At 40.2% G+C, this 27,022-nt stretch overlaps 1 protein-coding gene across 4 annotated transcripts in view; it reads right to left on the reverse strand.

Moving 5' to 3' along the window:
- cica (capicua transcriptional repressor a) overlaps nt 1-22,691 on the reverse strand; it is a 39,695-nt gene extending 17,004 nt beyond the window's left edge. For 3 of the 4 annotated variants that reach the window (XM_055055092.1, XM_055055091.1, XM_055055089.1), the window contains exons 1-8: nt 22,505-22,691; nt 13,960-17,495; nt 12,879-13,137; nt 6,219-6,350; nt 5,263-5,416; nt 1,998-2,097; nt 1,336-1,518; nt 389-515 (exon numbers count right to left, since the gene is read on the reverse strand). In XM_055055092.1, coding sequence (XP_054911067.1) covers nt 389-515; nt 1,336-1,518; nt 1,998-2,097; nt 5,263-5,416; nt 6,219-6,350; nt 12,879-13,137; nt 13,960-17,304 — 4,300 coding nt within the window. In that variant the 5' untranslated portion in view covers nt 17,305-17,495; nt 22,505-22,691. Of the gene's footprint in view, nt 1-388; nt 516-1,335; nt 1,519-1,997; nt 2,098-5,262; nt 5,417-6,218; nt 6,351-12,878; nt 13,138-13,959; nt 17,496-17,735; nt 17,826-22,504 lie in introns of those variants that run through there. The other variant, XM_055055090.1, reaches the window with a different exon arrangement.
- Between the last annotated feature and the right edge of the window lie 4,331 nt (nt 22,692-27,022).

Below are 27,022 nucleotides of genomic sequence, written 5' to 3' on the forward strand. Positions count from 1 at the left end.
AAACAATATGAAAACAACCTTTTGTGGCCAAGGTTTTTAGTCTGATTTAACTTCAGCTAGAAAAAATGTGTATTTTTATTAAGTGTATGAAAATATCTGGTTTCAACTGTGTTAGGCTTTTAATCAATTTTTAAATGGGACTTTATTACAAAACTGTGCAGTTTGAATATTAAACACTTTCCAACTGTTGGAAAAACATAATTTAAATTCCAACATTTTCAAGAACTTCAAGCCCTGTGAACTCTGTGTGAACATTTAAAATAAAAAAAATGTGTTTTTGATCTTAAAATCAGACTTGGTACCAAAATAAACCAGCTGTTGAAACGGTAGAGAAAACTAAATGAATGTGTTGCAGAGCTTTGAGAAATGGTGACTTTTGCAGACTCACCCATGCTCTCCGACATGCTCCTCTCTCGCAGCTCCTTCGGCGTCCCCCGGCCCTCGGACAGAGACTTCCTGCGGTCTTTGTTGCACCACTTCCAGTCGGGGTGGGCCTTGAAGTGAGCCTCTTTCACCTGCAGGAGAAGAAAGAACGTAAAACAGAAAATCGAACGGAAAACAGTAGAAATGTGAAAGTTCTACTTCCAAAGACTCAGATTTTATTTATTATTTAAAATATGTTGCAGAGTCTCTACCAAATATGGAAAATAAATTGTTAAATCAGTTTGTCAATTTTTAGTTTCTTTTTGCAAAATTTGGATTTTTTGCATGACGTGACATAAAGAAGGCGACCATCTTGTTTAACAAGCAGCTTTTATTTGGATTTTCAATTCAGGTCAATTCTACAACAAAAAATTGGAGCCAGGCTAGGACGTTTATTTTATTATTATAAGTCTTATTAAGTTGGAATATAAATAAATAACGGGAGAAAAAGGTTTATTATTACCAAAATATTGTGTTCAAATTTGAATCATTACCTTATCTGTTAAAACAATATAAGTTTTCCTCATTTTATTCTATGTTGCTTTCATGTATTTATAAAATTGCAACCTGGTTTTTCTAACCTTATGACTTTATTCTTACATTATTACTGTAAAACTTTATCCTGGTATTCCTATGATTCTCGTGATTGAAACGCGTTCAGGTCGTAGCCTCGCCCTGATATTCGTTCTGATGACCTGAAATCAAATTCCAATAAATAGAATCTGTCAAACAAGATGGCCGCCCCGAGCTTGCTGACATCACTATGGAGACGAAAGCTTTGGCACAAATTCTCCCCTAAAAATTCAAAATCTTCAAAAATTGATTCACAAAATGAAATCTGTAATGAATGAAGATTTTTATGCAGCCTGACTCTTTGAAGTGGGTCCGATCAGTGAGGGTTTCCATGCTAACCTGAAAGGCCAGGTCGTGGTACTGTTGCTTCTCGTTGGGGCCCAGAGCGTACCACCACTCGCCCAGGATCTTGCTGACGGTCCGGTTGTCCTGGTTGGGGTGCCGCTGGTGCACCAGCGCTCGGTGGCGTTTACTGAAGATCATGAAGGCGTTCATGGGCCGGCGGATGTAATCCTTCTCCCTCTGCGGGGATTTCAGAGGCAGAAAAACATGCCATGGTTTCCACTCATTCTGTGTTGCTTTTGGATTATCTGTGCGCCATTCATCATTAAATCATCATTGAAACCTGCGGTGCCCAGCGTCTGCCTCACCATCTCTGACCACAAATTATGACAAATATATATGTTTTGTTCTTCATTTTGCACGCGTTTTCATCAGGAACGAAATATAAAAGGTTCTTGTCAAAAACATGTTTAAAGAAAATGCAAAACAAAATATTTATATTTTTTTGGTCCTCCATAGTTGAGAAGGGCAGATGAATGGAGCTGGGAAATACCAGAGCAGGAAATACCAGAAGAAAACTAGAAATGGACGCCGCAAAAGACCCGAGAGTTGTAAAAATATTAATTTCTAGATTGAAAAAGCCCATAATAATGCACTAAATCCCAGTAAAACATACTGAAGTCAGTGAAGGTCAGTGACGGTCAGCCCGGATTACTCACCTTCCTGTCTCCGTCTTTGGGCAGAGCGCTGAGCGACTGCGTGCGTCTCTTTATGGGCCCGGCGGAGGGAGACGGGTCGTTCCCCACTCCGGGGGAAAACCTGCATCAAAAACACAGAGGAGAGGGAAACTGAAAGTCCAGCTGGAAGTGAGGGGAGATTCCTCAATCTGAGGGACTTTCAGGAAGATTAATACACCACAAAAACACAAAATATTAACCAAGTGTTTTGCACTGGTTTCTAGTGCAAATAAAAACAGAAAACAAAAACACAGCTAACATGGATGTGGGAGCTTGTTTGAACTTTAAAAAATGATTGACGTTGATGACAATGTTACTAGTTTTTTCAATGACAACAGCAGATTTTTCTTGTAAGTTAAATAATAAATGGAACTAGTTCTTTTTGTAAACATTAAGCAGTTATTGATTTAAACTAAGCTCCATTATTTTGCTGAAAAGTTACTTGTGAGTTATCTGTCTTATTTCAACTTTGTCTTTTTGCAGTGCATTGATGGGTTTTCCATATCAACACCTGGACATTTAGTAACAACAGTCAATGAACCAATTAGTATCTAATAAAACATGGCAAAACAACCTAAAGTTTAATGTTATGTTAAGCTTCAGTAAAATCTAAAAATATAAAAATGTTTAGCTCTGAATTATTTAACATTATTTCTCCCACGTTTTGCCTTTCTGCAGAAGATAACTTTATTTCAAAAGCTGAGTTTTAACACATCTTTTCGAAAATAAATGATGAAACAGATTGTGTTTTTATCCAAGAACTCAGATGGTATGTTGTGGATTTGAAAAGCGAAAATGCAGACTGGACTAGTCTTAAGGGTAAAAGTTTCAGATCTTTACCTCAAAGGTTCTGCTTTTATTCATCTTTGCACAGATAAAAGCACGATTACACCACGGATACCTCCCACTGTGAAGCACATGGAGGGATCTGAGTTCGTTTGCTGCATGCAAATGCAGCGTCATGCTCCAGAGACTTTTCTGGTGGGTCATCAAAAACCCTGAGCAAGCAGAAACACACCCTGCATACAAGAATTAAAACTACACTGGATATAAATTAATATGGTTTCAGAAAATTATCACCTCAAACGTGATAATTGTGAGGTCAAAAATGTTTAAAAACTAAAAATCACCAAAAATGTGACTTTTTTTAAGCAAGTCAAGAATAAACTAAGATTTTTCTTCTTTTTTTGTGGGAATATGATCATAGATCCAGAATTTTAAAAGAAATGTTTTTTATTTCACTGGAAAACAAAATCCTGCAAAATATTTTTGGTCTAGTTTTTAGCACAAATATTATAGCGCACTAGAAATAAGACAAAAGTAACTAAAAAGTAATTTTTCAGCATGATAGGGGAGCTGCTGTTATGCTAATAATTTTTAACATTGATTAAAAAATGCTAGTTTAGTTACAAGAAATATGTCTGTATCTTTGTTTTGTCTAATTTTAAGTGTACTCAGATATCTGCACTAAAAACTAGATTTTTTTGGTGAGAAGCAAAACTTTAAAAACCATAATAACCTGAATTCTGTTTCTACTTGACATTTGTTTTGATTATCTTAGGGAAAAATGACAAAGCAAAAGTCAGAAACCTCAGCAGAGGGATCAGCGAGTCGGTTCGCTGGAGGATTAAATGTCATCTTTATTTTGTGTACATGTTTTCACATATGGGGGCGTTTCCGTTTGTCATTTTGCTTCAACAGCTAAACAAAAACAGCAACCCTAGCAAAGCTGAACCAAAGCCCCCGAGGTCGATAAGCGTGTCGACTTTGTTTTCATCAGTGACACTTTCAAAGCGAAGCACAGGAAGGAGAAAGAGAAAAATCAGGTGTAAGACTTTTGTATTTGTTTGGGGCTGCCGGCTTCTGAGATCCCAGTGACCCTGGAACATTCATAACTGCACTACGAACCAGACAGCATGTCTGAGTCACTGTGAAAGAGAAACGAGCCAGATGCAGACACGAAGCCCGAACAAGAACGAACTGTACCGACTCCCAGCAGACAAACACTCGCAGACAAAGGCGCCGCTTCCCTTCGAGTTCTGCTGCACCTGTCGGCGGAGGCCTTGAGTTTTAAAGGCTCTCACTGCACGAAAAGCTGCATCTAATCACAGCTACTACCCACTTAGCTGTGAGTCATACACAGAGTTGCAGAGAGGAAGCGAGGGGCTTGATCAGAAACTGAGAAAATATTACCAGACGTCACGGTTTTACCTGACTTCAGAGGAAAATATTCAGGCAAGCAAGGAAAGAAATCTGTGCTCAGCTGTGGACTCAACCCAGGAGCTGAAATTTTATTAAAACTAAACCCAACCAGGGGCGGAAATTAGAACCAAATGCGGGTAAAAGTAGGAAGTGGGGTGTAAATTGAAGCAACGTAGACGCCATTGCGGCAGGTTCACAATTTGAACAGAAAAATAAAAATTATAAAAGCTGCATTCAGTTTGAACTTCAGTCCAGGGGAGGACAGACTGAGGCATTTACTGTCCATATCTGGCAGCCCTAATCTGACATAATTTAACAAAAAATTATATTAAATCTATTTTTTATCAGCCCATTGGCTGATTTTATTGACGGTAAAATGTCTGGTAGAAATCTCCTAGAACTAGTACTTTAAAAAAAATCAATATTAAGGAATAATTGACTTAAAAGAAGCTTCTTTGTAAGTTAGTTTAGTCTTATTTAAGTACTAATATAGTTGTGGACCAAACCATTTGGTAAGATTTTGTGTTTATGCTGTGAAAATGACACATAATTGCTCCACAAGACAGAAGCGTATTCATTAAATATTTTGCACAAAATCATTCTTCGATAATGAGATTTTAACTTTCAGCTGCATTAGAGCGCCTCGTCACTTTAAATCCAAATAAACTCGCACGCCAAAATGGACATAACTATGCAATCATGCATCTTTGAAAAGCAGAAGTGGAGTTGTTGTGTGCAGCAGGCTCCACACAACAAGAATGCAGAAAGTGGTTTCTGGACGGCAAGTCAACAACAAAACGGCTCTTTTCCAGCAGCCATTGGGGTTGCTAGGTAACGGTGCACTGCCCATCATTTCCAGAGACCAAAAAACTAAGTTGCTGCCAACTGGGTGGGTTTTTTGTAAAGTGTTTGGCTGTTTTTACAAGCAGTTTAGACTCAAACTGAACTATAAAAATGTGCAAAAAGTTAATTTTACAAAGTAGAACTCCTTTAATCATTTATGAATATTTCTTTCTGTGTGATTAAGAACCTGCAGCGTACTCACGGATCATCGATATCGCTCTCTGTCTCGCTGTCCGCCCCGCCCCGGTCTGCTGGGGGATTGTCATTGGTCGGGGGAGGGCGAGACGGCGACCCTCTGTCCGGCTCCGAGGGGCCCGGCCGCCCTTCGCTCACCAGGGCCACACCACAGCGAGGCTCTACAAAATAAAAGGTTTAAAATGAGTTAAAATCAGACTTCATTTAAAAACAGAACGCATTCTTCTCGACTGAATGGCCTCCCAGCCCCAGTCGTTCTTTATATGAAAACCTCAAAATACATCCACAGCTGGGCTTCAGTTTATCTCAGACGATGTGAACCATCATCTGGGCTTTCCCCAAATTCCTTACAGGCAAAGTAATCTCAATTTAAATAACGCAAAAATAAAAAAAATCTTCTGTCATTAAGGAGATAGAAACTGTTTTAGCAATCCTGACCAAAAACAGGAAAGGTGGGAGGTTTCCTTTCTTTGTAGCTTATGTAAAAATATATAATAATATAATATAATATACCTAAAATATCGGTAGGCAAGTAAATTAAACTAAAAATGGATTAAATAAAAAAATAGAAGTAAATGAAATAAAATAAATAAATAAGTAAAAAGAATACATAAAAAATTAAGTACTGAATTACATTAAAATAAAGTAAAATAAAAAACACAATACAATAACTTACAATAATTTCAACAAAAAAATAAAAAAAAATCAATAAATTAAACACAATAGTAAATAAGTTAAATTAAAAATTTACTTTAAAATTAAATAAATTAGAAATAAATAAAATAAACAAATATGTAAAATAGTAAAGAACTAAACCAAATTTAAAAATAAGATTAAAATACTTTAAAATTAAATAAGTAAATAAAATAGATTAAATTCCATTCACGTAAAACAATTTGGATTAAATTAAATAATAATTTTGAATAAGTGAATATACTTTATTGATGAAGGTCACGTCGCTACCTTTGCTCTGATTAACAAGCTGGTGGCCATCAGCCCGCTGGCCAGCCGCTCCTGATTGGCTGGAGTCCAGGAATGGGACGAGCGAATGCCAGGGGAACACTGGCACCGACCGAGGCTCCACGTTGGTCCAAACTGTGGAAAAAACAAAGAAAATAAAGGTGAAATGTGACGATGTTAGTTGTGATTTCAGAGGAAGACCATGTTCTGCCCTCTGGCTGCATGAAAAACAGACTTTCATAGAAAGGCCCTAAACAGGAAGTGCATGAATGGAGCATTCAGACACATTTCAGCCCTCGAGTCTGTATATTTTATTTAATTAAAATATACAGACTCGGGGTCATGAGGGTCGAGGGGTCATGAGGGTCGAGGGGTCATGTGGTGAGCGGCTCTGATGAGGGAACCTGTTATTTTTCAGCACTTTCTTTGATCTGGTCTGCAAAAAAATCATGCAAAGATACACAAAACAACTAATTCTTCACACTTTTACCACTTTTAAACCATCAATTATGAAAATGAGATGCTCTAGGAGGCTTTAATTTTCTTACAATGGAAAACATTAAATATGGACAGCATGAAGCAACATACTAGTCAGTTTCTATTTATTAAAACTGACTAAATATAACGCGTTTTGAAAGAAAGTAACCAAAATCCACGTATTTCTATGAATAGAGTGAATGTGCAAACTCCTCCTTAAATTTAGTATTTCTGATCAATCAATCAATCAATCAAGTTTATTTGTGCAGCAAATTTGAGCAACAAGGCAAGCTGAAGTGCTTTACTTCATAAAAACCCCAAAATACAAAGTCGTCATACAGTTTAAGAAAAGCACTAAACATTACATTTTGATGAGTCCCATGAATATCAGCATTTTATCACTTAATTTATTTAAGTTTTATTTTCATTTTCTTGGCCCTCACATACTTTTGACTAAATTAGTCCGTGTAATAAAAAGTTTAAACACCCCTGCTCTACACCTAGTAAACATTTTTACTACATGTTTCCCTGTAGAGAAATACTTTAAAACACAAGTTTGAAAGATTCATCCATCATCATGCAGCCCTAAAAGGTTCAATTTATATTAATAATCTGCTAATTAAGTATTAAAATGGTTCCAATATGGAAAATATTCCAAATGGAGCTGCATATGTAGTGAAAACGATTAATTGTGATTAATCGGTTGTTAAAATAATCGTCAACTGATTTACTTAAAATATACAGACTCAAAAAAAAGTTACTTGCTGGAAAAAAAACACATTTAGAGCCATAATTAAGCGAAGGTTGAACAAAAATCTATACATTTTGCATTGAATTGAATTGTTTATTTGCATCTTTTAACATATTTCTAATATTTTACAAAATAAGTCTAAGTGGCTAAATAAAAAGCATGAAGAATATGTCCGATTAATTGGTTAATCGTCAGAATAATTTTACACTCTGCCATTTTAAATGCTGATCCTGACGATTATTACGACTGAATCCTCTCTGTTTGCATCTTTCTGCTAGTTTTAACCCGGCTGTTTGCGGGAGGAACTTCAGATTGAGGAAGTTAACTTTATTCAAATGTTTGACCCACATAAAGCGGGTTTGTTAACGCGGGACAGAACCCCTGACGGGTCAGAGCTCATGGGAACACGAGTGGGTCAGAGGTCATATTCAGCTTCACTACAACTCGTAAACTAGAATACATTATTGACTCGTTCTGGACGTAGCTCTGCAGCTGATTCTGAATATTTCATTGCTTTTTTACTGCAGACCTCAAGGAGCTGACACTGTTTTGTTACGCAACATAAACAAACAAACTTGAGTCAGATAGCTGCAGGCTATCGGCGGCTATGATACAAAATGAGTGTAATATTTGAGAGTTAAATGGACACGAACTGGCTGACCTCTTCTTGGCTCATTTCATGTTGTTTTGTAAACACCACCAGGCAAAATGCACAGATCTGCTGTTTCAGGCCTGTCACTGCAGCAAATTTATAACACAAGGTGTTTTGATAAACTTATCGTCCAGCAATATAATGGAAATGGCATAATAATGCAAGTTGACAAAGAGAAATAAACTTTCAATTCTAATGAACATTTAACATTAGAACAGAAAATATCATCTCTGCTGTTTCTGCAGTTATAATTTAATTTATGCACATCTTCGACATTTTTTTAAATTATGCTTCTCAGTTGAACATTTCTTTAAATCAGAGTATGATATTATTGATAACTGTACAGTATTTCATGTTTTGTATGAATGAATGAATGAATGAATGAATATGCTTTATTAATCCTAGAGGGACGTTTTCATTTCAGTACAGCCAGTCCAATTTATTATTTTTTAAATCTTTTTTTTTCTTTTAAATCCTAACTGCTTGCCATATTTCTGCTCTAAGACAATAAAAATATTTATATTCTAAGCTATTCTATCAGTAGCCATGTTTCAATCATCCTCATCATCCAACTTCACCGTTTGGTTATTTTTTAGTTACAATTTACAATCTGGATGTAATTTATTGCACTAAATTAGCAATAGATGGTTTTCAAGAATACTTTAAGCCATTTCTCTTCATCTTTAATTGGACCTAATACCAATTAAAGAAGACGCTTCTTAGACAGTTTCCACCATCAATGAGAGGTGCAACAGGATTGCAGCGTTATCTGTTGTGCATATAAAACACCATCCTATCTGATATTTACACTGAAAATGCACGAGAGTCAAAATGTGACCCAACAAAAGTGCAAAATCAACACTTTTTTTACTGCTTCCTCCCACAGTTGTGGCTACACATACAGAAAATGAGCCCAAGTGTGAGCAGAGTTGGTATTTCTCCTGAGAATACACTGCAAGCAAATGTAGAAGCTTAATATAGATTAGTGCTTGATGCTCTCCCTGCTTGCATGCTGTTTACCACTTGCTTGTCTATTAATATTGTGGTTTCATATATTAGATGTATGATGAAATAAATACAAAAATAGTCATCAGAGATTACCTGGAAGACTTGTAAGCACTTATCAATGTGCTGCAGCAAAGCTAATTATCTTCAAGCGCCTCTTATAAGCTCAACCTTGGATCAACACCAAAGGTTTTCATATGTGAGACCGGATCACACTCTGGCAGTTTTCTGGTGTTAACAAGGAAGAAAATATGAATCCAATTCTCCAGAAATCATCAGAAACATTTTGGTGTTAAACCATTTTCACACTAGTAACACACATTAGCACCTGCTAACAGCTAAGAACTGCTCACACCTCATATTTCAACTGTGTACAAAAATATGAGACTCAAATTCTGTGATTTTACTTCTTGAAACTCGCAAACAGAGTTTAAACTAGAAAAGAGCTAATATCTGCTAATACTTGGTATCCTAGAAAATCTGCTAGAGTCCTTGAGGAATTTAAAATCTGACGGCCCAATTTGTTCTTGTTCTTGCTGCAGAGTCAAAAGTATTTCTTGGCCTTATACACCAGTGTCTGGCTTTCAAGTGGAAAGTGTTTTATTAGTTTTATCTATTGTAAAATAATGGCTCCTGAACTTTTGAAAAATGTTAACATTTTGACAGTAACACGTTGCAGACTAAACATGACTCTTCAATGTCAAAAATTGAGGTGGCAACTCACTTTCAGTTCCACTGTTTTACTTCCACCCTTCAGTCATAAATAAAAATCAACAATATCTTGGTCATTACTGAATGACAAAGTTCCCAGAAAATAACATTTAAGTAGTGTTAAAGGTGAAGTTCTGACCATGTGATAAACAAGTTATATAAAACATGATCTGTACGCTTTGAAAAGCAGAAGTAGAGCCTTCTGCACAACCAACAATGATGCAGCAAGGGGTTTCTCAATGGTATATCAACAACAAAACAACCGTCTTTTCAAGCAGCCATTAACCAACTGACCAAACATGCTGGAATTCCACTGGGGTTGCTAGCTATCAGATCACTGCCATTACCTAGAAGTGTCTTTTTTTCAGTCACCAAAAACTTTAACTTATTGCTAAAAGAAGTAGGGCGCCTTGGGCGTGCTGACATCACTCTGAAGTAAGCAAGGGCCATTTGAGGGCCTTTGTAGGTACAAAAAAAAAGAACAAGAGCACATGTCCTCCAAAAATTTTAAGATTAATCTCAGAAATATTCTGTTAAAAAAACATGTGAATTTCTTAGTTTCAAGTTGAATATTTTTGACTTCTGAGACTGTAAAAATATCAAAAAGTCTATTGAAACTCAGAAAATTAAAAGAAAATCTTGAAGAATTCTGAGATTAATCCAAACATTTTGCAGTATTTTTCCAGCAAAATTTTGACTTTCAACTAATAAATTAAAAAGAATAAAATTCTTCAGATTCATCTCAAAATGTCTGTTTTTTTTCTGCCAAATGTTAAATTTTTCAAGCTCAGAAATTTCATTTTTTCATGAACATTTCTGAGCTTAATTTCACAATTCCAGAGGTTTTTGGCATAAACGTACTCTTTTTCATTGTTCTGTCTACAGTTCTACAGTTGTCCATTGGGAAAAAAATGGACAAAAACATATTCTCCAAAAATTAAATCTTCACAAACCAAAAACAAGATTATTTGCTAAAATTGATTTATCACCGTATTGTCTGGGAAACATCAATCTGAGTCCTTAATCTGTAATCAATGTGTTTAAACTTAAATAAATAAATTCGTTCATCAGCTACATGCTAATGTATTCAATGTGTGCTGCGTTTTCTCGCAGCATCTGAGAGCAGTGATGAAACTTATGCTGCCAATGCAGCTGCAGAGGCGCTGGGTTATATTTAGTCGCGCTGCCTGGAGCCTCTGCAGCCTTTAGGCGCCGTTTTCGTTTTCTTTTTTAAAAATGCATGGCAAAGAAAGTACTACACTGGAGAGGCAGGTGGCCATTAGTGGCAGTGCGAAGGACGTGACAAGCAGGCAGAAAGAGAAAAGTGCACGGCTGTAATCAGCTCGGACAATTTACCGGACCGGCGGAGCGCCGTATCCATGACAACACGTCGGCGATGCGATTACCCCCCTGAAGCGAATTCGCATCAAGTGGCCTTAATGCTCCACCTGAGCCTGTTTGATTGTCTGAGGACAGAAACAGGACTGTGTCTCGCAGAGGAGTGGAGGACATGTCCAGACATATCAACACTTCCAGTGATGTTTCTCTTATCTCTCACAAACACGCGTGTAAATGACAGAAACAAGCACTACATGCACTGAGTCACACTTTACACGCAGCCAGCAGCAGGTTTGGGATGTTGCCAGAGCAGCTCATTATAAAAGCTGTTGATATTCACACCTCAGCGCGGAAACGCAGCTTCATTTTAAAGTTAAGAGATTATTTAACATCAGGAGGTGAAATGTAAAAGGATGTCATTTTACTTTGCACCTCTACAAACTCCTCAAATGTCAGCATGAAGCGACCGGATTTCCGACGTCGGGTCATTTTTAAAACGGAAAAAATCACAGTTACATTTCCAGCGCTTGCACATGCTGTCATATTCACAAAGTTGGCATGGAAACAGGCACAGAGAACACGATGAACCCAAGCACCTGAACTCCTCCGAGCACATTTTCTTTCATGCAAACGTCTGATCCCAGATATGCAGTACAGTTACACCCCAGGACACACAGCTAAGCACCTGCAAACACAAAGGAGCAGCTACTGGAAGAAGAAAGTAAGTACACCCTTAAACTTATGCTGAAAACACCCACAAATCAACAGTTTGAGGAGGTAGAGCTGGGTGATATTCAACAAAAGATAAATAAATGATTCTTTCAGAAATTATTAATCAGACTACTGAAATAATCATTAACTAATTTAGTAATTGATTAGTCGCCATACAGAGGTAATTTACTGAGAGAACAACATTCTCAGAGATGTAATTTTATGAATTTCTAAACCAAAATAAGTACGTTTAAGTGGTTAAATGAAAAATGTGTTGAATGGTGATCACACCTGGACACAATCAGTTAATCAATGCAGTTCTTATTAAATCCTGTCGTACAGGCAAGGGTGTACTTAGTTTTTTCAACACACAGCTTCTCAATTTTAGTCAAATTGATGAAAACAATCTTTTGTGTATTTTGTTTTTTACACTTCATGTTAAATTTAAATAATGTTTAGAACCTACAAATTAACTCCTACTTTGACTCTCAAACAGACGCTCTGGCATTTCCCATCTACTTGACACAATCGAATGTTTCCTGCTAGCAAATTTTAGAAATGTACCTTTAATAAAATTGCATAAATTACGTAAAATTGACTCCAGTTGGGAATTGGCAACAACTCTGTGTTTCAAAGAGGCGTGAACGTAAAAGCGTTCCTTTCCCCTGAGTTCACAGCTGAAGCTCCGGCCAAAACAGGAATTTTTTTCCCCTCAGAGAAAAATTTAGCATTTCTAAGACAGCAGTTTGCAGCCGACTGGAGTGGATAAAGTTTCCTCTCAGTTGAAAACTGAGGGACAGAAAAGCGTTTTCTAAAATGTTACGCTACCAGCAGCTGTAAACCGTCCATGAGTCATAACCAAAGCACTCTGATGACACGGCTGTAAACCCAGAGGGATAAAGAAACCGAGAGGAGCGCAGTAAAACCAAGCGTGGCTCAGCAGATTTCTGCCTCTGACATAAACAAAAGGTCAAACCCACAGGTGTCGTCTGGCCGCCACGCCCTCCGCCTGCCTTACCTGTGCCCGGGCGGCCCATGATGATCTGCTTGCGCGGCGTCGGGTGCGGCGACTCAGCTGGCAGTATGAGCGGCAGCAGGGCGGTCGGCGTGGGGTGGCAGGCCACCGGCTGCGGCAGCGGACCGCCCGAGGAGTCCTGGTAGCCTTCGGGTTTCCGGTCCCGGCCGCCAGGACCGGACGAGGACAGAGCGGAGCCCGACAGGGCGGAAACGGAGGATCCGGACAGCGCGGCGTGACCTCCTGTGACTGGGGTCAACGACTGCGGAGAGACATTGGAAAGACGTTGAATCTGTTTGGTTTGTAAGACTCAACATCCGGCAAACAGCAGTCTTTGCAACTGAACACTGAAGTGTAACACAAATTAAATGTATACACCATCTTAATCTAAATGATGATATAGATAAAAGTCGGTAAAATACACAAATAAAGTTGTAATAAGATGAATAAAATTGTAATTTTACTAGAGTAAAGTCAGAAAAATATGATAATAAAGTTGTACTAATAACAGAATAACGACTTAACAAGAGTACGTTGTAATACTATGAGAATAACGTCATAAAAATACAACAAGGTCATAATATTACATGAATAATTTCAGAATAATATGACATCACTCATCGCATAAACTTTATTTTTTAGAATAAGAATAAAGAAATAATACCAGAATATTATTTGGATAATATGAGAAGTTGTAATATTACAATAATAAAGTTGTAATAATATGAGAAAAAAAGCTGAAATAATACAAAAATAGCATTAAAATATTTCCAGAATAAGGTCAGAATAATACAAGAACAAAGTTATAGTAGTACGACAATAAAGTTGTACTGGGCAATTTTATTCTTCTGTTGATTAGACCTTTATTATCATAATTAACTTTTTTATTTTCTTAGCCTGGCTCTAATACTCCATCGCAACAGGAAGTGAACTAAAAAAATTCTGAAGCATTTAAACGTTGCTAAAAAGCAGAAACGATAAATCTGAAATAGAAATATTTCACAGCACAACCTAACATAAAAACCCATCATAAATATTAAAACATCTGCATAAAAAACACCTTTGACTCTAAAGGTATACTTACAGAACTGGAGGTGACCAGGACCAGGGTGGACGCAGGGTTCCTCAGGAGGACCGCCGGATTGGTGGTGGCCCCGTTGATGGGGACCGGGGCCTGCAGGCCTGGGGGAGCGGAGTGCTGCGGCTGGTTCTTCTCCCTCATCTGGTTTCTTTCTCTTTTTACTAATGGACCATCTGAGAACTTCGCCAAGGGCACGTCTGGGTTGCGGACGATGACTGGGGAGTCGCGAAGGGGTACTATGCGGCGTGGGGAGGGCTCCTGGGGTAATGGGGAAGGAGGCGTTGGAGACACGAGCATGGGTGGAGGCGTAGAGGCAGCGGAGGATGATGGCCTGCTGGTGGCGCTGCGAGGGCGTGAAAAGGAAAGCGAGGAAGGTGTTGTGGGCTGACTGTGGGGGGAGAGGACTCTGAAAGCAGCTGGGTCTCCAGCCATACTGCCCCCTGCGCCCATCAGCTGCTGCTGGTCCGATTTATTTTGGTAGTCCTGGACTAAATGTAGAGGAGGGGGAGGGTGGGTCTCAGGCCTTCTCTTGCTGGGGCTCATAGGGACTGTAAAGGTGAGATTGGTCTGTATGGAGGGTACAATTCCTGACAGGTGGCGCTCTCGTTCAGAGCCTGGTGTACCCATCTTGGTGCCACTGAGCTGCCGAGGACGGCGTGGATTAAGTGAAGGCGGGGCAGTGATTGGACTAAAAGTGGCAGGGCGGAAGCCGAAGAGAGGCGACGGGGAGGGTGACGGGGTTGGTGAGAATGGAGACTGATTGGAAATGGGAGAGAATGAAGGCGTGACAGAGCGGGAACCTCCCAGAGAAACCAGCATGGTTGCTGCCTCGCACTCATCAAAGTCAAAACGAGACAAGTCCTGGGGAAGCAGGGATGGCAGCACCAAGCGGGGACGGGAGTCTCCTCCACGGCTGCTGGCTTCACTGCTTTCCATTGAAGTCTCATCCCAGTCAAACTCTGAGCTGGCTCTCCCACTGCCCAGTCGGAGGTCGGACGGCGTTAGAGTCCCGGTGCTGCTGGCTCCACTGCGCTCCCGGCCGCCTCCGCTGGCCTCCATCTCCTTGGTCCTCATTGAAAGGTGTCTGGAACAGTATCCTCGACGTTGAGACTCTTTGGAGCAGCCCTCCCGAGAACACAACCTCCTCCACTGCTTCCCGTTGAACTTCTTCCGGATGCCCGTTGGTGTGCACACCACATCTCCCTTCTTGTACTTTTGCTGGGCGGCTGTGAGGGGAGTGCGGGAACGGTTTGCAGAGGAAGAGTTTGAACCCGACACTGGTCCTCCTCCGCCACCGGCTGATCCTCCTCCAGAAGTCTTCTCTGCTCTGGAGGATGCAGAGGAGGAGATGGGAGGCAAAGGAGGCAGCTGGCGGGCAGTAATGACAGCACCAGCTGCGGCATTTGTTGAGTCAAGGCCTAAGAGGACATTCGATGGATTAGGGTGGGGATTGAGGGCCAGGTGTGTGGAAGGAATCCCAATGCCCCGCACAACAGGCAGGTGGGAATTGAGGTAGCCAGACGGGGGCTTTGAGACAATCTGGTGGTGAACTGGTCTTGATTTGGTCCCAGATATGATTGCCCCCAGTGGGATCATGTTGAAGTGGGACACCTCCATGTCTTCTTCAGGGGTGAGTGGCATATATGGGTGGTGTTGTTGCTGCTTTGCATTATTCTCCCTTTCTCTGTCTCTCTCCTGTTTCCTCAAACGCTCTCTCTCCCTTTCCTGGTTTTTCTCAATTTCCCATTCTCGAGTAACTGGCGAGGAGACAGTGATAATACCCGGGTACGATATTTCCCTCCCAAACATCGAACCCATGCCAGTGTTCATTCCTTGGCTGAGGTTACACACCTCCTGTTCCACATCTATATCTTCCCTTTCTTCATGTTTTTTATCCTTTTCTCTGATGGCCTCGTCTCCTCCGTGGCCACCGCAAGATGGCAAATCTAGGTCCCACGGTGGCACCAGAAGACGGAGTGTTTGCCGAGAGACCCATACAGCATGGGTAGCACCTCTGCTATCTTCTACATCCAGAGAATGAAGCCTTCCCTCAGATAATAGGACACGGTAACGGTTGGCCACAGCAGGATGTGTGTCCACCTCAGTCACCACGCCTTCTCTGTACCACTGCAACTGGCCCTCATTTCTGTCTTCATCACCAAATGGTACACAGACACGGGTGCCAACGGGTATTGTATGGACACCAGGTGGAGGTGCATCTAAAATAATTTCTACCACCCCTGGAGGGCTATCATGGCGGTAAGGATAACTGCACATCGTCTTTTCGCCGTTCAGTTGCACCTCCAAACAACCGAATTCGCCGCTGACCTTACGCACCACCCCAGCCCGGAACACAAATTCTGAACTCCTCCCTTTGTCTCTCATTTCACCCTCTACTTCCTCAGATTTGTGCCTCCAGGGCTGGCGGGCGAGGACACGCTGGTTTTTCAGTCCTTTAGCCAGTGTGTCTGAAAGGGTGTCGGATAGGCTGGGCGCAGAATGAGGCGCAGAATGAGACGCAGAATGTGCGATGGCCGGCATGTCACCGACCACTTCCAGGTCAGCAGAGTGTTCGCTGGCAGTGTCTGTTGAAGAACATCTGGGCAGGGGACTGGGGGAAACTCGCTCTTCATTTCTTCCGGGCCTTTCCATTGCAAGAGACAGTGTGGGAGGTCCTGGGGATTCTTGGGAATTCTCCCTGCCAGTTGCTCCACTGGGAAAGTTGTCCAGCAGATTCCCACTCTGACTGTTGCTGTCAGAATAAGAGATATTGACTTCAACTCCTGAACCCGCTGACCCCCGGTTGAGGACCCCACCACTTGGAGGAGGGGGTGTAGAGGATGGACGGTCGCTATGGTTGCTGGCAGTAGCTGTTGAGCAGTGCTCAGAAGTGTACTTCTTCTTGGGAACACGCGCCTTGAAAGTGGCGGTTTTCCGACTGGAGGCGGGATTCGGACTGTTGTTGGCACTCGGCGTGCTGCTGTTGCTGCAGCTGCTGCCGCCACTGTCACAGTGGCTACTGCTGCCGCTTAGCGCCGACCTCCCGGACCTTTCATCAGAGGATGTCAGCAGCTTCCCTGAATCCATCAAAACCGAAGTCTCGGACATTCCCTCCCCATCCGAAGCGTCCCGCGTTGTCACTAGGCCGGCCTGAGAGGAGTCTGAGTGGGAACTGGAGGAGAAAGACGAGGAGAGAGTTCGGTTTTGAGGGGATCCGCTTTCATCTCTGTTCTCATCTGAATCTCTCTTCTCTCCGCCATCTGAGGTCTCCCCGACTCCGCGGCGCTTCCCGCCTTTGGTCCGATTGGATTGAGGGGAGCGCCGACCTTGCTTCTTTATCGGCTTCATCTTTTTTTTTTATCTTGCTGGCCTTTTCTCCAAACAAATCTTTTTATTTATTTATCCCAGAGTATCTCCTTGGCGTTCCCGTTTGCGTTTTATCTGTCTACTTCTCTCCTCTGTCGGGGCCTGTTTTTCTCATTCTGTCTTGCCTTTGGTTGTGCGACCCTGGCACTTGCTCACCTCACTTGTCAAGGACTCTGTGAGAAAGAAAAAGAAAAAACAGAAAGCGTGGGTTACTCATCTGGCATTTACACAAGCCTAAACACTGCACACAATATGGAAAGATGAGTTAAAGCGAAAGGTTTCTGAAAAGTGCCACCACGATAAAATCTGGATACAAACCGTAACCAGTCATTTTAAGAGGCAAATTTCCAGCCGAATGGTGTGCAGAGCATATTCATTACACTTTAACTCATTACATAACAAGTCCTACTCACATTACACAAAGCCTGCATCCACTGCAGGTACACAAAGAAAACAGGAGACGATATTGTAGGGTAAACACAATACAGTCTTACAACGCAGCATGGAAATAGTGAGTTTTGCCCAGACAAGCCTCTTTGCATGCACTCCTTACTCACACACTATTTCTTGGCTGGGGCAGTAGAGGCGGGGGAATTCCTCCTGCGCTCACATTCTGAAACCCTCCCTTTCTCTCTCTCTCTCTCCGAGGCGACCTTTATCTGTGTATTTCAACGCGGAGTCAATCCGCCCCTACGAACTCTATTTCCTGTGGAAGACCATTACCTAACTTCCCGTTACTTTATTCCTCCCTCTCTCTTTGCTACTATTATACTCCGTCGTTCCTCCAATATTGATTTCTGCTCTCGTCTCCATTTTCTTTCTATGCCGCAATCATCCAGAAAAGCAGAATAATTGTAAAGTCACGCAGGAGTCATTCAGAGAATCTCTCATTCACAGCTTTAGAAAGAGAGCAGATTAATGAGAAATGATTTATCAGATTAATCGTGAACTGGAGTACACAGACTCAAAAGAAGCATTTCCTAAATAAAACAACATATTCAAAGCAGTAATAAACCCCAAAACTTTACAAAAATATATGCATTTAAGATATAAAGTTTGTCTGCAAATATCTTCTACCCAAAACTCCTCAAGTGTTTTGGGTGGTTTCAGTTTCACACGTTTCAGATTCACTAGAGGAATGATGTTATTGCATTTTAGGCAATAACAAATTAACTGAATTATTTGTTTATTTTCATCTTTTATTGCTTTTCTGTTATTGGATAAAAAGATGCAAGTGATTCAATAAAAAATCTGTAGAGTGTGCCATTTTTCAAGCCAATTTTGTAATCGATTAATCATTAACCAGAAAATACAAACTCAAAAAGAGCCATTTACTAAAAAAAACCCCAACATATTCAGAGCAGTAATAAACCCCAAAATATATACCTTTTGCATTTAAAATAAAAAAATTAATTGAATTTCATTTCTATGATTGGATAAAAAACATCTTAAGTGGTTAAAGCCAAACAATCTGTAAAATGTGCCATTTTTCAAAGCTAATGTTATTAATCGTTAACAAGAACATGCTGACTTTTGCTGAAAGAACACAGTACTTTAGCAAACTAAGTCAAAGTTGTACTAAAGATGTTCATTTAAGACTTATAAAAAAGCATTCTTCATCTTTATGAGCATAACTGATTAATCAGATACTAAAACAATCCTACATGGCAGCGCAATTGATTCTGACACCTTGCAGAACTGTTTGCTTGCAGGATTCAGGTCAAGGATGCTGTGTGTGTTTCAGTCTCCATGGAGCTGGAAATATGTTAACAGCATGTACTCAAAGAGAGGGAATAAAGCCGCCCTTTAAGCCCCGTCATCTCCACCAAACTCCTGCTGCGATTTTCGGCTGTCAAAATCTTCTGTCTTGACGTCTATCAACCACCAACATGCGTGCCAACTTGTCAGCTGTCTGTTAACTTAAATGTCTCTCCTACCTCGTTCTCATCTCTGCTCCCTTTTCACAGCCTGTTTTATCGTCTGATGCTGAAGTTCGACTCACAGCCTTTTAATGTCTGCTGCATCACCCTGGCAGTGATAGTGGACAGTGAGCTCACTGCCATCGCCGCACTCTATGTAAATCCCAATTAGGGGAAAGCGGCCGTCATGACATAATTTGGCAGCTGGCCTTACTTGGTCACGATAGAGTTATGCCGCATGTGTTTACTCAGTAGTGCTCAGAGTACAACAGCTGGTGTCAGAGCCATGAGCTGAATGATAACAACTTAAAGGTGCGCTGATGCAACCAGCTGAACCGGGATGAAATTATGCAGCGGGGGAGCGAGAGGTAACAAGTCCAATTGGTTTTAATTTGGAGGATTTCCATGACCTGACATGACAAGCTGGGTGAATTATTTAGGGAAAGTATTCATATCTGTACTTAAAGCAGCAGTGGGTAACTTTTGTTAAGAATATGTTTACATATTTGTTAAAATTGTCACCATTTCCAGTCAAATAATCTGTGAAAAGATAGATATAGTCCAACACTCTAACAAAAACAACCAACCAATCAGAACCAGGAGGAGGGTCTTAGCGCTGTCAATCAACACCTGTACAGGCTGTTAAGTGTGCCAATGGCAAAGAAACAACTTACCATTTATCTGCTGTCATCAGTGGCCATGCTAACTAGCCTTAGCATTCACAATCGACGATGGTAACTGTTGCATACCAGAGCGCAAGGAGATTTGATTGACAGCACTAAGACCCGCCTCCTAGCTCTGATTGGTTGTTTCAACTTAGCACTGATTATCTGTCTCATGACATACTGTCAGTGAAATGTTCACAAAAAATGTTACAAATATCTTTTTATAAAAGTTACATCACACAGCTTTAGATAAAAGTATGAATAAATGACAAAAAATTTACTCTAGTGAAAGTAAAAATACTACATTAACATTTTACTTGAATAAAAAGAAGCACTAACTTTTAGAAATACTTAAAGTTTTGAATGGAAAAGTAATTTCTGAATTTAGTCACTAATATCTGGAATATCATTGAGTTTGTCTATTGTATGTATATTTTCTTTAATTCAGCTGTTTTAATGAACAATGCTGCAGATAATGCATGTTTTTATTCTGTTTACAGCAATAATTTGATTTTATTGAGCTGTCTGACATACACACACAGTGCAACTTCGCCTCTGTTTATGAGTAATTAGTGGAAGAAGTCAAATTACATTGTTGATATTGAGTAATTTGTGGGTGTAGCAGCTTTTAACAACATTTTGCTAAGATTTGACAGTAAAAAAGCTACAAAATGAATAAGAAAAACCTTTTAAACCTGTAAAGTCTTTGTTTTGACCTAAATGTTCAGATTTAGCAGCTGTGCATATCAAAACGGATATGCATACATGCATGTAAACATCCTGGGTTGACCATGCAAGAAGGTCCAGGCAAGAAAGGGAAAAAACAGGCAAAATCTGGAAAAATAAATATTTATTTAGTTCTGATGTTTGTCTTGGTCTCCATTTTGTCCAGGATATCCTTCTGGATTGGGAATCAATTATATTGAACAATAGAAAAAGAGATCAAAATGCGTCTTTATGACTGACGTAACAAACTGATTCCTTCCTCAGTCGTTTGTTGTGTTTGTAAACACAACGCCACTACGCCTCTCCAGTTCAGGTGTGCAGTTAAGCTCATCTGATTCACAGGCCAGTCACGCAGCTTAACAAACAAAAACATTCTTCTGGACGGAAAAAGCAGCACTTTTTTTTTTTTTATGAAACCTTAAGAAGTCTACAAAACTAGAGAAGATTAACTTTTTATTCTTCACCTGAAACCAGTTTGCATTATTTTGATGTAAAAACACTAAGAGTTCCTTTATACCTTTTCAAAGGTTTGATGTTTTCTGCTTGTTAATTTGAGGAAAAATTGACAGACAGTGAGCAGCAACAGGTGGGGGAGGGGCTTATGAACCAGAGAAAACTACTCATCCAAACTCTGAACTATATGAACCATGTATTGTGTCATTTTGCCATTCCTGACATGGAAACAGTTGAAAACCTTGACATTTCTACTGTTCTCATCTTTCTTCAGTGCAAACCAGCTTTTAAATAAAATGTTATGGGTTGAGTTTGAAAATTTAGATAATGAGAACAAATTGTGTCCATTACACTTGTTGATGGTTCCAACGCTGTGTGTTGCTGGTAGACACAACAGTAGTTCATCTCTCTAGAGGCTATTTAAGCTCCTCTGATTCATAGGTCAGAGATTTGTAGCTTAAAGAAAAACATAAGGCAGCAAATTTCCAAATAAAACTTTCAGACAGGGTGGAAAATCACCAATCACCTCTCGTTTTCATTTTATTATGCGTATTCATTTGAAACTTTCTCACTTTTGAATCCAATCCACTCATAATGTGGATATTTTACATTTCTTTAATTGCTCCACATTTCTTTTCAGTTTAACACAGAGCTGCGACTGAGCAGTTCACAGCAGGCCGGGGCGTGTAAACAAATGCACCATCATAATCCAGAGATAACAGCTGCTAACTTCATCTCGACAAGGCCCAGAGAATGCAAACAACAAGCGGGGATGTCGTCACCTCTGCTTCAAGCTGGTAGTACGGTGTCAACCTCGTAGTACCGCAGTTACTACCAGTTTTACTCCATGAGAGCCGCAGGCCGAGGCGTGCAGCGACCAGGCCGCAGCCACGGCGCTCCACAATCAGGCCGCTCAGAGGTCCTCTGCTCGGTAAATAACTGGGTTAACGGGGGATTCTGACCCCACCGTGGCCTGTCGAGCTACCGAAACGGCCCCTGGGGGATTCAATAATACAACAAAGTGAAGAAAAGCGGAAAAAGTCGATGGCTTAAAGCTGTCAAGCTGAGTTTGTGCTGAACAGCGAGGGAGAAAGTGTCAATAAGCTGGAGGAAGGCCCACAAACAGAGGGAAATCAATAGTGTCAGCCGCCTTAAAGCACACAAAACAGGAAGAAAATGTGTCACTAAGAATGAAGGGGTGGACATTATTTCTGGGAAGTCCACATTCACTTTTAATGGCGTTGTTTTTATTTCTCCGGGAAAGTTTTTGACGTCCAGCCGCACCGCTCCCCTTTTTTTCCTCCCGGCTAACTCTGTTTATAACCACAGTAAACATGAACGTTACGGTGTGGGGAAAAAGGCACAACAAGCCCCTCTGCAGTGCTGCGGGAGGAGATTTGTAGGCAAGCTTGTACTCACCGGAGATAATACAGATGCCCCTCTGAATCCCCCCTCACAGGATGCTCCTCCGCCGGGTGAAGTAGGGCACGGTGGTCCGCCGCTGCCCGTCAGCGGCCGCTCATCTTTGTCCGGCAAAGCAACTTAAAAGGAGCAGTAACTCCTGTCCTGGACATTCTACACTACAGTCGCAAAATGGTGAATGAAGACCCGGAGACTTGACAACCAGCCCGGCCGGCCAATGGCGCAGCGAGAAGGAGTACAGTGGCCAATAAAACAGCGCTAAAACGGAGAAAGGGCGGGGCTTCGTGGCGAAGTAAATGTGACGGACGGGACGTCTCAACCAATAGGAGTGTGGGAAAACAGAACAGCTGTTGGAAGATCGAAGCTGCGGACCAATAGGAGAGCTGCGATTCTGATCAGGAACGCAGAGCAGGAAAAGAGGCTTCTTTTCTCTTTTGTAAATCACCTCTTTACTTCTATAGATACATTTCTATAGATACATTTTGACGAGTTTCGCCAGTATGAATCAACTAGAATCCCCAAACATTCATCAAACTATTATGTCCGAAACCGATCAAGATGTCATTCATTTAGATCGTGATTTTACATGAGTAAGTTTTATAAACTCCCGGTGTTATATAGCAGTTGGTCTGCAAGTTCAGCGTGGTCACCATGATCCACAGGTGGAGTGTAGTTTCACCAAGATCCACAAAAAACATCAACTCCCAAATTCTCCTGCTCCGTCTGTCCTTATCCCCTCCTTGCAGCCAACCAGCGCAAGCCCTAAACAGGACGGAATCCCATCGTCCCGCCCCACGGCCAATCAGAGCTGCCGCCGGAGACCGTACGTCACCGGAGTGGCGTGTGATTGGTTAGGAGGATACATGTCTGCAGGCCAATGAGCGTGTGTTGTGGTGAGGTCATTAAACTTGTTGCTATCAGCTTAACCAAACAGCGGAGAGTAGTATGGCAAGTCCACTTATCATATTATATTAAGGCTCAGAAGCTGACGTCCACAATTCAAATGATATCATACTTAAACTTTGAGCTTTGTAGTAACTAGTTACATAAGATAAGACAAAATAAGATTATTTTATTTGTTGGTGTTCCACGTTAGCTGAGCTAATGTTTATGATTAGTGTTTTCGGGTTACCTAACTTTTTAGCTATCAGTGCCGGCCACTGGTGAGACTTTATTAAAAACAAACACCAATGCCAGGATGACTTAAATTTCCTAGAAGGTGTAAACAGAACAGCAGAAATCAAAGTGATGTTTAAACTCACCTGGAGTTAGCATTAGCATCTACTATTAACTAGAAATTTGGAAAAGCAGAATTTTCAGAAGTTATGCGATTGTTTATTATCTGTTTCTTTTGCCACTTAGGAACCATTTTTGAATAAAAACAGTTTTAGTCATTATGTCTAGTAGTTTTACCAAACTGGACTTGCTGTCCTGAATTATGATTGGTGTGTAAAGCTATAATGGAAAAGCTGTTAACTCAGCAGCACTCATTTAGAGACTGTAATGGCAGCCATTACAGTTTTCTAAAAACAAGTGATTACTCGCTTATTTATTATATAACTCAGATTATATAAGTATATTGTACGGTGTACATTAGGAAGGAATTGGTAATTATTCTGATTCTGTGCATCTGATTATTTGAAATTGTCATTATTACTTTTATTTTTATTATGGGCTGGTGAATTTTCTTGCTGTTATGACAGTTTGTAATCATTTTGTTGAATATAATATACATTATTTGCAGGTTCTGTAGCACAATGCACCATGTTCCAAATTATTATGCAAGTGATATTTTCTCAGATTTTCCGAAATGGTCAATGCAAATGATGGTCAGTATAATTTCTAAGTTATTGACTATTGCAGTATAAATCAAATGTCACTGAACAAAGCTCCCCATGCAACAGTATTGTTTTCAAAAATAAAAACTGAAAATGCTCTGTTCCAAATTATTATGCACAGAAGATTTTCTAAACATTTTATGGATTATAAAGAACTGCAAACGGTCATTCTTTGAATGTGCAGCAGGTCACATGTACTAAAATCAAAAGCTATTTCAATCCAAAACATCTTAACAGACAGAGTTATATGTTAACATGGGACCTTCTTTGACATCACCTGCACGATTCCTGATCCATTGAACTTGTGAGTTTGTGGAAAGATTCGGCTTGAATTTCTTTGCAGGATGTTAGAAAACCTTCCCAGAGCTGCTGCATTAAACCCTCAGATCTTCTGCTTGAGGAAACTCCACAGGTTCTCTATAGGGTCAGAGGTCAGAGGAGGATGGTGACACTCCATGAGTTTCTCCCCTTTATGACGATAGCAGCCAGTGACACAGTGTCAGTCCTTGCAGCATTCATTGACATGCATGATTCTGTCTAACAGAATCGGCTCTTCTTTTCAAACCATGACAGAAAGTGATCAGTCAGAAAGTCCATATTCTTTGCTGAGGTCATTTTCTCACCTTCAGGACTCTGAAGAGGTCGACCAGCTCTCTCTCTCTCTCCCCATGATTTGGGCCCACAGCATGACTCCACCACCTCCTTGCTGACGTCACAGCCGTGTTGGGACGTGGTGTCGGTCCATCTCCGTCCTCTACTGCGTCCATCTGGACCATCCAGGGCTGCACAGCCGTCATCAGTGAGCAGGTCTGCCTGAACATGAATCTTCATGTCCGGCTGGGTCCACTGGACCGGTTCTGCTTGTAAACTCTGGAAAAGTTTCACATCAACATTATGGATTGTTTACTGTATCGTTTATCATTTACTGTAAGGAATTTCTTGTCATGATAAAAATTATCGATTTATTTTTGATAAATTCTAATTAATATTTGAAACGCCCCAAAACTATTTGTTTTGTCATGCAGGTCACCAAACTTTTAGCATTTTTAATTATGATTGCAAAAAGTATTTTTAATTTTTACTTGCTAAATAAACGAAGAAACACAATATTTTAATTAAATAAGCAAAAAAGTCAGATTTCTGTAGTTCTTTGCAGATCTAAAGCAAAAAGGTCTTGCAGATAAAAACAAAACAAACAAACAAACAGCAAACTATATCCTGAATTTTTTATCTCTTTCTGGATTTTTATTAGTCTTTTTAATGAGAAGGACAGTTTATGTCCCACTCTTGGTTTAATTTTCCATATTTCTTAAATGGCCTGGATGTTTTTGGTCCCCATTACTGATAAATGAAATTTAAAGTGTGAATACTTTTGGAAATTCTCTTATTGCCACGATGCAAAAAACCACAACAAACTTTTAGAAAATAGCAACTCTGGAAGGCAATGCAAATAAATAAATGCACTATAAAGAATACAAGACAAACAGATGAAACAAACCTTGTGCGTTTTGTTTAGCTCACAGATGGTGAGTTTGCTCAGCGATGAAACAGAGCTGGCTTGTTGCAGCATTGCAGTCTGCACACACACACACACACACACACACACACACACACACACACACACACACACACACACACACACACACACACACACACACACACACACAGTGTAGTGAAGTAATAACACGCCTGAGTGTTACATAAGCTGAGCACACGCAGCCTTTCCAAAATTCACCAGACACAGACACACACCTGCAGTTTATGGTAAAGTTTCATAACATTTTGTTTTAATTTTTTTTAATTGAAAGTACCTGATTTTGAAAAATTGTATTTGTATTTTTTTTTTTACTTATAAAAATTATTGTCAATTTCATCTTTAAAGTACCAAAATTCCAATTAACCTCATATTTTTTCCATTTGATGTCATTTTTAAATATTAAATTGCTAATAATGAAATCAGACACTACTAATTACCAAATACCCTTTAAGGCTACTTTTTACTTTATTTCGAGTAAAAATAAGTTACTTTAGTACCGTTTATAGTTTTATACGGACCTCTGGTGAGGATGGAGGAAGCCGAGCCGTTTGTGAATGAGCTCTGTAAATCCCACTGGTATTAACACTTTCTAAGAATGAATCATGAAGCTGCAAGCTTTAATACTCTCTCTCTCTCTCACACACACACACACACACACACACACACACACACACACACACACACACACACACACACACACACACACACACACACACACATACACACACACACACACAGAAACAATCCCAGTTTCACACACTAAACCCATTACAGACACTTAACTCCTGAACCGCTCCAGAGACCAACACACTCCAAGGGGACTCATCGCTCTAAACTCTCTGATTGAAGAGCGTATTTCAAAAAAGACCTCACTGCTCTTCTCCAACATAAAATACATATTCAAATGGAAAAAATGCATAGTGGAGTTGACAGCATAATAGCATTCAAGAGCCTTTTAACATCAGAGTTGGACCTAAATCAGTGGTTAAGTTGTAAGAACCAGAGGGCCATGTTTCTTTTTTTAATTCAAACTGGAAATACTTATTTCTAAAGTAAAACTGTTTTTATGTCCTCAATAGCAGAATAAACAGAATAAATAGTAAAGTATTCTACATTTAGTAGAAAATGATTGAAATATAA

This window comes from Poeciliopsis prolifica, unplaced genomic scaffold, assembly GCF_027474105.1.
Source record: "Poeciliopsis prolifica strain line A6 unplaced genomic scaffold, Auburn_PproV2 SCAFFOLD041, whole genome shotgun sequence".
NCBI lineage: Eukaryota > Metazoa > Chordata > Actinopteri > Cyprinodontiformes > Poeciliidae > Poeciliopsis > Poeciliopsis prolifica.